Below are 13,340 nucleotides of genomic sequence, written 5' to 3'. Positions count from 1 at the left end.
GTATACTGTTCCCGATTCCCTATTCTGTGGGAGTGGAAGGAATAAATGACTTATTTAAGCATACCCTCAAGATGGGTTATAGCTAAGCTTCATACTATTGAATGTAGGTGCCAGAGGAGCCGGGTTTATGGGTGAGGGGTCAGAAAATGTCAAGTAACAGGTAACTAAAATTTGCTGTGATACCACATCCACCCTTAAAAACCACTAAAGTAACTTTAATGCTATCTAATGCTGATAGAAGGCAACAGGTTTACTTTATTTGTAAGTACAATTAGTGATTTGACATGGTTCTTTTCTTACATAGGTAACCGACAAGGCCTAGAGTTACCACCAAGCCTGCTAAGGCAGCCACAGCAGCCACTGTTCTTGAAGCAACATCTCCAGCAATATCATGTCCTTTGGAGTCCTCAACATCTGGAAAGGAAGCAAACATTCAACTCTTAAGGTTTGTTTAAAGTATAAGTTGAAGCTTTACATATTGAGTCTTCTCAAAGGAGGACATGCAGTTAAGCCTCAGGAACTTCTTTAGCAAGTATGCAGCAGGGCACAGCCTTACCCAGTGACCCATCCTCCTCCTCCTCTGCTCCACGATCATCTCTGCCTGCCACCACCCCCGCCCCACCTGCTTTTTCCTCATCTCAAATCAGATGGTTAGCCATCCTTCCAATGTGTGATCCTCAAGTTGCTGGGGATTAAAGGCAGCCGAATATCAAGTTCTAGGCCCAAAGTTAAGGCTATGAGGTGAAGACAGATTATGTTCCCATACACATCCTAATACAGGGTAAGTTTGTCAATGGCAAGGTGAAGGAGGCTCATGACTTTTGACTTATCAATCCTATTATTAGAAACAGAGCTTGAATTTCTTGTACAGTAGGCAAGACCCTCTTAACAACCTAATATGGCAATGAACAAGTACATGGAAGCAAGCTAAATGTCCATGATGGGCTGTGAATAAGGCAGAGTCACAAGAATCTTGTACAGCTGTGAACAGTGAGGTAGTCGCCTTATATCTACAGAGACCCAAGACAAGAAGTGGTAGGTCAGTGGGCAGCATCTATGATCCCACTTGTATTAACAGGAAATGTTTGGGAGGGAATACAAGAAGCCTCTTTGGGATGGGAGACCATCTTTTATTTGCCCTTACTTAGATTTATTATGAACATGTATTATGCATTAGCATTAAACTTTTGGTGTAAAAGGTAAGAACTTAAGTCTAGGAAGCACTCCAGGCTTTGAATCAATACCTCTGAATGAAGAGCTATCTGATAACAGGATAATGGGTCCCGGGAGGCTGAGTGTCATTTTGTCCTCTTCAGTGGTTCTTCTGGCTAAAAGAAAAAAAAAAAAAAAAATTCAAGGTTGTGTTTGACCTCTGGAAGAGCATCTGCTAGGTGTTTTTACAGAATTATCAAGAGATGCTCCAGGTTTCTCCTTTGTCACGAGCCATCCGTGGGCTGTGGGGGAACTATTTATTGTGCAGAGTCACCAGATGAGGGGAGAGGCCTGGCACTGCGAGCTCCGTGTCAGGGAGTGGTCACAAGATGCAGGTGCACCTCTCCCTCTAGCTCTGCCCAAGATCCCACACAGCACCCGAGATGGGTGTGACATGCCAAGATGTCAATCAATGTGCTGACCAAAAGACACCACAAAGCAAGACTCCACCCTTGCTTGAAACCTTCTACCTGCCTCTGAGGTCCCCATCATAAAATAAAGGAAATGCAGACTCGTGTTCTTTCCAGTGCTCTTTCCAGCTTGGAAGCTGACCCTTAAGGTTGCAGAGCCATCCTGCCCTCAGTTTAAAAACTATTGTGGGATTTTTCATGCCGTCTTAGCTTAATGTTGCAGCCAGCTCTTTTAAACCCAGTTCGTCCTGTCTGCGTGGGTCATGGGTGAGACTCCTTGTATTTGGCCTGCTTGTGGAGGAGAGGTCGTGCCCCCTAACTATTAAACTGGAATGGATTCTCAAAGACCTTGTCCACAGAACTAACCAAGAAGCTGCCCATCTCAGGCTCATCGTATAGGTAAAGGGAGAGGGGGCCGAGACGTCCCTCGGGACCTCAGGAAGAGTTACATCCATCTCAGGATGCTGCAGGCACTGCTGAGGGGAGGAACATTTGTGTCCGAGTATGTGTATAGTTACAGTGAAGAGTGAATTATGTCTGTCCTCAAAATCTTCAATTCCAAAAGGTTGAGGATGGCTTTGAATAAGATGCACATAACAGGCATCTGGGGCTTTTACCTCGTCGGGGCCTCGATGATGCAGGGCAAGTCACAGAACACAGAGGGGAGGAGTCAGGAGAGAGCTGATTGCAGATTAAGGCGCTGCAGTGGAAATAGACCTAAAGAGAAGAGAGCTGGGTGGGACAAGGCACTCACACTGAACCTATCCTAGGCAACTTCAGGGTCACTTACCAGGCTGGGGAGCACCTGAGCCTCTGATACAAAGGCAAAAGTCTTCACATCAAACCTCTGGTAGTGGTTAGGATGGGTCATGAAGGGACCAACTGGATGGAAGGTAGTTTGGTAGTTGTCCAGGTTATATTCACAGCTAGGAAGCAGGGAGGGACATCAGTCTCATGCACCCCTACAGGCACATTTGCCCAAATCAAGTCATGATACCCACAGGACCACCTTCTACCAGTACCTTCGTTTTAGTTATAAAATATTTCTGACCTGACCTATCCAATGCTACCCACGAAGTCCAATTGTATATAACTATTTTTATAGTGTGTATTAAAATGAGAACTGAATTCAAAGTTACATGTGCATTACTTAAGATACGGGCTTAATTATTTCCATTAGTTTGCCTACTTGTCTCATCACCAACGTATTGCCTGGGACAACTCCTGCCACTTTGTTTTACATGCTAGCAAGGAGTGATACTATAAAGAAAATATACTTGGTACTTACCAAGAGATAAATAGTTAGACCAAGGTAAGAGATAAGGAAGATCAAGAGAGATCTCATGGAGAAGGGCTACTTGAGCAAGTCCTCCGAGAGGCGAGGGAATAAGATGTGCAACTGTACTGGCTGTACATAGTCCTGGGGCAGGAGTGGACATGGAGGATAAGAGTGTAGCAACAGACTCTTACAATGTCAAGAAAGCTTGACATTCTCTGAAACACAGACCCCCGGGTAGGACACTGCATGCAGAGCCGAGTATAAACACCCATATCCAAGCATATGTGTAGTTACAATCCCATGGCATCAAGAGTGTTCAGTTTCTAGAGTCAAATGAGAATTCCAATTCTAGCTTCACCACTTAAATAACTAGCCCAAAGCAATGCACAAGTAGCAAGCTTGGACTTCTTCATGAAGCAAGAGGGCTAGTGATCCCTCACAGGGTGATGAGGCTCAAGCACGTGGGAAGTGCTCAGTGAACGAACAGGGTCTGGGACTCCCCTTTTTGTCCTGATGGAGTATTAGAGCCTGAATCCTTTGGGGGAGGGATTCCATTCCTTAAGATTCCAGGGTGGTAGGAAAGCAGCATGAGCCATCTGATTAGAGCCAGGGCAGATGACTAGGCGACAAGGACAAAAATAAGGGTCTTTGTGCACAAACATGCCTCTAATGCCCAAGAGTGTCTATTCCTGCATCACTGGCAAGTCCTGAATGGGTTGTCTGGGCAGCCTATGGCACAGGGAGCACCTACCCATCCACGACAATATTCCACTGGGGGTGAGAGGCCGGGTCCACAGTGGTTGTTGCCCAGCAGTCATCTAAGACCAGCTTGATACTAGGGTCATCCCTGTTTAGGACTCGGACTTCCATGTATATTGGTTGGCGGAGATATTTCACTATAGGGTACTCATGGTTCCCATAAGGTTGTTGGTAGGTTTTGTCTGAAATGAAAAGGAAGCGTCTTCAGTATTCAAGCAGGTGATGGTTGTAACGTTTGGTTGCAGCGTAGGCTTACAGAGCCTTACTACTGTTCCATTAGTGAGGTATCATCAGCAAGTTCATCTTAGGGAAAAGTCCAAGAGTGTTTAAGGAACTATCACAAGCCGCGGTATGTCACTTGCTCACTCACCTGGGTAGGTTTGCAAGATCAACACAAGGGGACCAGGTTTCACAGGGGCCACTGGAGGAGGAAGACTTTCAACATTGGCATTTAGTATCACATCATCCCTGCCGTAATAGCACTTCACTGTCATTCTGTAAGAATGTATGGAATGGTATGAAAAATTTTAGGTCAACAAATTTCTTGAATTTAAAGCTTAAAAAAAAAAAGAAAAGAAATTAACTGTTTCATACCTGAACTCACTATCTCTGGATATTTTACTTGGAGGAAGATCTGACCAGAGAGCCTGTATTTCATTTTCATAGATGAATTTATCATCTTCAAACTTGAAGAGATATTTGAGCAAGTTGGTTACCAACCAGTAACTTCATAGGTTAAGTCTTAACCTTTTGCCATCCACCGGTACTAACCTTACGTCTTGTTCCACATCCGTTCAGGGGTATGTGAAACCAAGCCCGCCTCTGAGGTTGAGCCTTGAAGACAGGTTGGCAAGAGGAGTTTCCCACCCTGAGGGTCCCCAAGTCGAGAGCTGGTTTTGTTTGGTGGCTGTAGACCTCGAAGTCCATAAACCCATCCTGGGAACACAGCTCTCCTGTAACTAGATCACAGGGAGGGTTTAGAGAAAATTAATTTGTCTGCCTTGTGAAACCATCATCTGTCAATCTTGAAATGTTTCGATGGAATGATCCTAACTTTCGGCAGGATTAAGCCATTCTGGTGAAGGTCTTAAATCTTTGTTTGGGAAATGCCTTCCCAAGCAGCTTGAGTCACAAGGAAGCCTAGGAAACATTTAAGCTGTTCCGTATCGAAGTGCCACAGAGGGTAGGAGACTAGTGGGGATTCCTGATGAGAGGCTAAGGTGACAAAGATCAGATTCAAAGTAGCTTTCAGCATGGCACCTGTATCATTACATAACCTTATTTCAACAGTGCCGACAGGATCCTCAAAAACTGCAGATTTCAGAAATTTTGGAAATGGAGGATGCCTAACTGCTAAATTTTATGTAAATTCTCAAAAACTCCCAAAAGACTAAAACTTTTCTGGTCCCAAGCCTTTTGGATAAGGGATATTCAACCAATAATCACAAATCCCAAGTGGTGGAGGAGAAACTAAGGCAGAAACTTATTTTTTCTTCTTTGGCTTGACCAAGGTCAGAGTCAACAGAAGCACAGAGACAATCTAAACAAGAGGCGACACCCGCTCGGCATTCCTTTTGGGGGAATATGTAGGATTTAGAGGAAAATCTTTTAAACTTTTATGGTTCCTCTAGTTAATAGTTTGAGGCATCTTTACCTAGTCAGTGGGCTCAGGTCTCTAACCCAAAATAACCAGATGATAAGACAGTTACAGCAAGATCTACCTGCAGGAATGGTTTAGAAACAAGGAGGACTCTTGGTAGCAGCTAGATAGATGTTTCAGATCTGACCAGTCTTTAGTTTTAGCCACAAGCAAAAATTCAGAATTTTTATGTTTTCCCACATACACAAGAGGATCTAAGAGAATTAAAAAAAAAAAGTAGATGATGATTTTAATAAAACATTTTACCTATAGAGACTGGTGACTCACAGAGACACTCAGGCTCAGTCACCATGGATACCATATCCAGTTGAAAGTAAAAGGTCAGCTCGAGTGACGATAAGTAGAACTGATGGCCGAGGCATTTTTCAGAGGACTGAAATGAGAGAAGAATGTCAATTAGCAGCCACAGTCAGTCTGGGGCCCAGAGCAGGAGGCAGGAAGGAAGTCCTTTGAATACTTGCAGGGCACATTGCAGGACTTATCTGGTTTCCCTCTAAGCCAAACAAGAGAGACCCTATCACTACCCCCGATCAGGATGCTTCCCCAGGCAGGAAATTTATTGCTTTAAACTCATGCCCTGAAGTACCCAGTGCTGCATGCTCTTTGTACTGGGCACTAAAGCTTGAATGAGCAGATCAAATTCCAAAGAATACTGAAGTACTCTGCCAAGCCAAGTCTGAGCCAAAAGGACTATAGATGTTACAAAATGCTATTGCAAAATGCACACCCCAACATAAGATTACTCTCTGGTGTCCTTGGCAATTACATCAGTCAACACTGGTCTCAGTGAGGACCCCTTTTGTTTGGATCAAGTTATCCTTTCTTAAAGCGTAACAGAGGTTCATTAAACATTGGACAAGAAGTTTGTACTCAAATGAACTGAGAAAAACTCAGGAAAATTTCCACGGCAGACATGAAAAAAACTTGGTGTTGGACAGAACTTTACTTATTTGAAATATCTTATATGAAATGGGGGCCTTTTAGAGTTTAAAAATCACACTAGCAATTAGAGTGCAAAGGCAAGTTCTCAGCTGTGTAAGGATCACCCACAAGAGAACACTTCAAGCCAGGCTTTCCCGGAGGTCAGTGGTCGATAACGGAACATACTTTTGATTTGAGAAGAGTTTTGCTGAAATGCAGTCTCAAGCCATTTGCTGCTTCTGCATTGATCCCATTGTTCTGCAGCTGGTCCATAGGGATGTTCCTATTTTCAATGCTCACAGCCTTTAGTTCCCCAGGAAATTCTGGTATGGTGAGAGTCATGTGTGTGGCATTACAAGTCACAGAAGGATCTGGAAGAAATGATTAACGATTTCCATTACTCCTCTTGATTAAGCCTCCAGAACAGCGTTTCCCACTGCCGACTTAGCTTCCTGGGACCTCACCTAACACACAAATAGCTTGCGATGAGAAGATGATCTTCTGCCCCGGAGATACAAATGAAAGCTTCAGAAGTGCAGTGTAGAGGTGACTGTTTCCTTCCTGGAGAGACAGCATTTTGGAATCAACTGGTTTATTTGAATCTCTAACCAGTAAGAATGTACAAGGGCAAGAATATACTCAAGTTTTGGATACCCTTTGATACGAGTGGGACGGAGGAATTTTTTTTCCCCCAGGGTGTTCTAGTCCTAATCTCATCCTAATATCTGGAAAACAAGTGCTGTCCATGGGAAGAACCTGTAGCTGATTATTTCTGGGCAGGTATGAGAAAGATGGCCTTATTCCATGACTGTTTTATAATATCAGCAGTCAGAAAATTTATACGACTTAGCCATCTGTTTTTGCTCAAAGTGAAACGGGACCATTCTTGTCGAACTGGATGACATTTGAGCACTTATGTGCCAGGACCTATCCCAAGGACAGTCATGTGTCACAGGGATACCTCCTGAGAAATGTCATTGAAATGATTTTGTCAATGTGCCAGAGTGTTCTTATGCAAACCTGGTTGGTATAGTCTACTGTAAACTAATAGACAATTGTGTGTGCTATGCTTTTATACAAATAGTGGCACACTAGGTGCGTTCATCCCAGCATCACAACATATAATACTTTGTGCTATGATGGTTACGCCATCACTAGTCAATTTACACCGTCGCTGGTCAATAAGAATTTCAACTCCATTATAATCGTATGGGGCCACCACTTTATGTGGTTCATCATTGACCTAAACTTTGGTATGCAGCACCCAACTGTACCTTAATACTTTGATTCATTTAATGTAGTGTCTCACTGTTGGCCTGGAAAACACCAAAACTTAGAACATTGTAACCCAAACTGAACACCTTAATCCATAGGTTTTTAAGAGTGCTCTTGTTCTATATGACTCACCCCAGTCTGTTTTCTCCCTATATCTCCAGGGAAGGGAGGTGAGGCCCATGTCTCCTTTGTTCACCATTTCGTCTATAGTACCCAGTGAAGTGCTTGCCATGTAGTAGGCATTAAAATACTGTTAAATGGGAAGTATTCCCAATTATTTGGGGACATGGTTGAGAGCATGCTTAGAAATACTGGTCTGTGCCCTGGGGGTGTTACATGAAGATTTTCACACTTACCACATAGTGAGTTACTCCAGTGGCAGTGAATGGCATATGGACAATCATCTTCTGGCTGTCAATCAGGAGACTAAATCCTTGTCTTAGGGCCTCCGGCAGGGTCAGCTTATGGGTACTTGAACTGTTGCCAACCTCAATGATCCATCCAGTATCAGATTTGTTCATCTATAAAGTCAGAAACTTTGTTTAGGAGGGCTGGTGCTCATTCAACTGTAGGCTTATTATAGTCTGTTTAATGTTTTATCAGACTCAAATTAATGTCAGCTTTAACAGATTTAAATGTTAGTAAGGTTTTTAACTTTTAAAGTTACTTTCATACCTCACTATCATCAGCAAAGCCAGAGATAACTTGTGGAAAGGAAAACTGAAAGAAGAAAAATAAAAATAAAAATCATGATGTGAAGCTTCTATTTGGAGGAGAGTTTCCAAAGTCCTGCCACCTGCCAGTATGCAGAAAACATCCAGAGTAACTGCTATGTCATTCTTATGCCAAGAAGCCCGATTGGGTGTAGCAGGAAAAGCTAGCAGGAAAAGCTAGGTTTGTTCCAGGCCAATCACAAACCCCTTTTGTGCCCTTAGATGTCATTTCACCCGATTTTCTGATACCAAAAGGCACCTGGAAGATCCAAGTTCCCTCCCTTCCATTGTAATTGGAGACACTAGGTTCTTAAATATGCAGCCTTTTACCAAGTCTACAGGAAATCAAGCACAATGTAAAGCCATCCTGATCCATCATGATGCAAAAGTGTTACTTCTTGTTAACCATACTCATGCTAGACTAAACTTCATGAAAAAGTAAATGAGCCTAATAGCTCAATCACTATCTCTTAGCATCTGGGACAGGTCCTAGAGTGGGGCGGGTGTCCAGTTTATTGAGTGGTTATTAATGTGGTAATGGAATTCTAATGGTCTCCGTCCACAGGCATGATGTGCTAAATATTGAATGTACTCAGTCAAGTCTTGGAGTCACCCTATACGGGGAGTGTTATTGTTCCTTTGGACTTGGAAACAGCCTCAGTGTGGATGAGAAATTAAACCACAGTCACTTAGCAAATACAGTGAATGCAGGACTGAAATCCTGTTCAGTTTCTCAGCTGTCTAGAGCACCATTTTGTTTCCCCCGCTGGAGCCATTTAAGAAGCAATGAGCCGGCTTCACTTACAGCCACGAAATCCTTGATGCAGACTGTGGATTCTGAAAATCTGTGGATCTCCTCCACCTGCATAGTTGGACAGAAAAAATGATACATGCCATCCGTAGGTCTTAAAGCAGCACTGTTGTCGGTGATTCTGATGTTTATCTCGTGCCCACGAGGCTGTGTGCAAATAGCATAGTAAGATCAGATTAAGTGCTGGTACCCCAGTGAGAAAGGCGATTCCAGAATACCACTTGACCCAGCAGAGGGGCAAACCCCTTGAATCTATCAAAACTACAAGTTCTGAAAGGTACCTCATTCCTAGGCCAAGAGATTATAGACAGCTCTGTTGAGATCGTAGTAAAGATTCTTATGTTGGCAGAAGAGTTTAGCATTAAGAATTGGAATTTAGTTTTTATTTTTCTCTTATATTTCTCCTATGCCTGGGTGTCATGGTCCTGGCTCAATGGGACTGGTAGGGGACCTCTTCCCAGGTGATTCAGATCTACCCATTGATCCCCTAAGTATCAGCCATTGTGCCAGGCAGAGCCACTTTTGATGTTACCTCTGACCTCAGGGAATGGTATAAAGCATGGGTCTGCTAACCTTTCCATAATGTTAATTGTTGTATACTGAGCCACACATTGCACTTAAAAATTTTTCTTTAAAGCAGGTCGTGCATACCTGTAATTCCAGTGGCTCAGAAAGAAGGACCACAAGTTCAAAGCCAGCCCTAAGCAACTAAGCTAGGCCCCGTCCCCAAATAAAGAACTGGGGGTGTTGCTCAATGGTTAAGTATCCCTGAATTTAATCCCTGGTACCAAGAAAACACATTTTTTAAGCACCATTCTTAGCTCCGGGATTATTGAAGAAAGGACATGGGCTAGACTTTGACCATCCATTTGTTGACATTTGCAGATCCCTGGCTTAAGGAAATGTAACTCTAACACCCTTGAAGTTGGGAAGGTCTTTTAGAAGGAGAAAGTTTAATCACTAGAGATTTTCAAGAAGGGCACCTAATTATTTCATTGGGCAATGTCAGATGGCTTATTTTAAAAACCTGTTCATGGACTAGGATCTAAGGTTGTACCTGCACAAAGCAGAGACTGTAGGCTACTTGCACTGGGATCAGATGTGGCCTGTGAAACACACCAATTCCTATGGCTCACCCCAGCCAGACCTACCTCAAAATTAAATTCATGTTTTTCTAATTCTCCAGGTGATTCTTTGCACACTAAAGCTTGAGAACTTCTGCTATGACAGGTTGCTTTCATTACTCCTAGCAACACTGATTGGGCAATACTGTTGCTTGGCAATAGAGAAGCCCTCATTGCTTAGCTACCATTTGCTTTTAAACACCTGTTCGTAGGCTAGAGATTCTCTATTTGCTAGCAATGAAATAGCCGTCCATCTCACAGGGGTCACTGATAAAAATAGTTCATGTTTGAGCATTTGCTTAGGTTATGGGCCAAGTCTTCTTCTAGAGAGTATCAGTCTTTAGTTACCTTGTGGAGTGGGTACCATTAGATGCATTTTCCAACAGGCAAACAGACATTTAAGCAACTTGCTTGAGACCATATCTAGTCAGTGGCAGAGCCAGAGCTTCTCGGCATTGGCCTTTCAACCCGATCACAGTTACATAGGACCACTTTGGGCAATGTAGGCTGTTTAGCAGATCTTGTACCTCTGGGCGCCAGCAGCAGCCCCCTCTCCACCCATGAGTATGACAACCAGCAATGTCTTTGGACATTGTTAAGTGTCCTCTGGGAAAGATTAAAATCCAAACCAAACCACTGCACTCTGGTTTATTTAGAGCCACTACTTTACTCCAATGCCTAGCTCCTTAACTGCCAAGTTGACTACCAAGTGGCTCTTAGGTTACTACCAGCCAACTCACTCCTGAAAACAATCACTTACCACTTTCTTGGTACAGGTCTCATATGGGACCTCCAGGGTGAGATTTGCCGAGTCCAGTGTATAAGTGCAGTTCAGTATTTCAGCCCCCAAGGAATCTGCAGAGGCCAGAGCAGGTTAGACAGGGGATGGCTGAGAAATACATTTCAATGACAGTCTGCCAAGGACAGAGCCAAGGCTGCCAGTCCATTTCTACAGGATTGTAGTCACTCCACATTTGACCCATTTCGGTGATTTCACTCCAGCTTTGAGAAGCTGTGCCTTGCATCTAGAAGTTTCCTAGGAGAGTCTGATATAAGATACTCTTCCTAGGAAAGATAGGTCTTCCACACTTGGTGGCATCACAGAGTCAGGGACCTGGCAACAGGAGAGTTGGATGCTAATTGCTCCAACATTCAGGTTCTCTGTGCACCAAATAGGCGAGTCCTGTACCAAGGGTTCTCTAATTGGGGCTAAGATGAGAGTGCATTTTGCTTACCCACCACAGATGCATGCCATTTCTTGGTGCCATGATGGTTTGAGAAGCTGATTGTTACTCCATTTTCTTTGCAATTGACAGCGCCTAGAAAGCCAAGGAAGCATTTGAGATACCAGAGTTCTGGGAGGCACAGTTCCTACAGAAGTATATGAAGAGGACCCTCCCTGATCAGTATCAGAGAAGGGTCTCAGGTAAAACAGGCAAGGGTTGCCCCCAATCCTTAGGGAGCTCACACGTGGGCAAGACAAACACAATGCAATATACCAAGGCCCATAAGGAAGGGATCAAACACTCAAAGCTTTCTGAAGGTCCAAGGGTACATCTAGACTAGGATTAGCAAGCAAGTCTGCAGAGGCCAGGTCAGAACCTTGGCAGTGGAGCCGAAGGAGATGGTAGTTCTGTAAAGAACTGAAAAACAAAAAGCTTTGACGACAGGTTTTTCGAGTTGAAGTAAAAAATTCTGGGTAAGACTCAGGGCACATTTCTTTTTTAGACCCAATTCTGCCCACGACCTGCTTTTCTGCAACTTCTGGCTCAGATAAAATCTTGAAAAACTCCCATTTCAGGGGAACAGCTTTGATTTTTTTTTCTTTCCCGTTATGTTGATGCTTCCTTTAATCATGAGTTCACAGTTGAAGACTACGGTTTCTGGGGACGGGGGCCTACTGCTATGGCTTATTCTGTGGATTCCATAAAACCGAGGCCATGGGAGACTGGAAAAGCAGTAGAGTGTTCTTGCAAACTCCTTTATTTAGATGACATAGTCAGCCCATAGATAGGAGGTCAATGATCAAGTAAAGGGTGGTGAGTTGTTTATATGTTGCCTGGCCATCTAGGCATTGACCTATAACCTGTTTTCAGAGATAAGGAGACATCCTCACCAGAAAGGCATACCTGGGAAGCCAGGATTCACTGGCTGAGGAACTAAGTTCACCGAAGTCACAAGACTGAAGAAGAGATAAAATGACCTGTAGGTGTTAGAGGAGAACAGGAGTGAGAGTGGAGGAAAAATGAATTTTTCTGCTTATTATTCTTTCCATTTTTTTTTTTAGTGGTGCATTATAGTTGTATGTGATGGTGGGATTTGTTGTTACAAGTCCACACGTTGCACCCAATGTAAAAATTTAATTTGGTCAATATCACTCCCCAGTATTTCCTGTTTCCTTCCCCTGGTCTCTTTTCTCTGCTGATCTCCCTTCAGCTTTCATGAGAAACCCCTCAGTCTGTGCCCCACCCCCCCCCCCCCCGGCTTTTCTGTTTTCCTTTCTAGCTTCCACATATAAGAGAAGGCCTATGACCCTTGGCCTTCTGAATTTAATATTTCTCACATCGTGTCCTCAAGTTCCATGCATTTAAGGAAAGATGAATTTAAGCACACAAGGGCATTTCATCTCCTCTCCCTGATTCCAGAATTACTCACCTCCAGCTCACAGGGAACCAGCTTGTGTACCTCCTGGAATCTCCTCTCTGCCCCCACGCCATGGCAAAATCGCCACCCACTGCACCTGGCGGAGAGTGGGCTGCTCTGTGCTGTTATATCAGGAGGCAGGGGTCGGCCCCGCCCTCTCACCACTCAGGGCACCTGAATCTGCTCAGTTACAGCTGAGAGGAAGGGATTTGGGAAGGAAGTGGCAGCTGCCTTCCTGCCTCTGGTCTTGGGTAGTCTGCCAGCTGCTTCTATGGGTCAGTCATGAAACCACAGTTCCCTGAAATTGGTTTTAGGTGGGTGAACTGCTGTTTTCCCCATAACTTTGGAAAAACTTGAGATCTTTTGGACAAAACATTTACAACTCCAACGTACAATGAAGAAGGGTGATGGACTTTATCAAGGAGGGAACAAATTTAGTTATTGCTAAACCTTTTCTTTAACCTTTAGTGTCCTGTCTATTGGAGTCACCCTGGTAATAGGCACTTAGAAAAAAAAAAATGGATGAAATATTT

General features: G+C 43.7%; 1 protein-coding gene across 1 annotated transcript; it reads right to left on the bottom strand.

Annotated features, from left to right (window-relative positions):
- Positions 1-237: 237 nt before the first annotated feature.
- On the bottom strand, positions 238-12,948 carry Zp2 (zona pellucida glycoprotein 2). The gene is made up of 18 exons (XM_078024247.1): positions 12,820-12,948; positions 12,294-12,367; positions 11,400-11,483; positions 10,925-11,019; positions 9,035-9,187; positions 8,192-8,236; positions 7,873-8,037; positions 6,706-6,802; positions 6,428-6,612; positions 5,567-5,693; positions 4,432-4,619; positions 4,255-4,346; positions 4,031-4,155; positions 3,653-3,842; positions 2,413-2,548; positions 2,240-2,339; positions 1,245-1,328; positions 238-414 (listed from the first exon to the last, which is right to left on the bottom strand). The coding sequence occupies exons 1-18, from the start codon at positions 12,879-12,881 to the stop codon at positions 272-274; spliced, it is 2,145 nt and encodes a 714-aa protein (XP_077880373.1). The 5' UTR covers positions 12,882-12,948; the 3' UTR covers positions 238-271.
- Positions 12,949-13,340: the final 392 nt, after the last annotated feature.

Source organism: Ictidomys tridecemlineatus, chromosome 10 (genome assembly GCF_052094955.1).
Source record: "Ictidomys tridecemlineatus isolate mIctTri1 chromosome 10, mIctTri1.hap1, whole genome shotgun sequence".
Lineage (NCBI taxonomy): Eukaryota > Metazoa > Chordata > Mammalia > Rodentia > Sciuridae > Ictidomys > Ictidomys tridecemlineatus.
This window is presented reverse-complemented; position numbering and strand designations above follow the sequence as displayed.

Excerpts from the sequence above, each read along its gene's own strand:
- Zp2 (XM_078024247.1), bottom strand. The coding sequence starts at position 12,881 with ATGGCGTGGGGGCAGAGAGGAGATTCCAGGAGGTACACAAGCTGGTTC. Across the intron at positions 11,484-12,293 it reads AGTGAATCCTGGCTTCCCAG|GCGCTGTCAATTGCAAAGAA; the intron begins GTATGCCTTTCT and ends TTGGCTTTCTAG. Across the intron at positions 8,237-9,034 it reads GCATCAAGGATTTCGTGGCT|TTTTCCTTTCCACAAGTTAT; the intron begins GTAAGTGAAGCC and ends TTCTTCTTTCAG.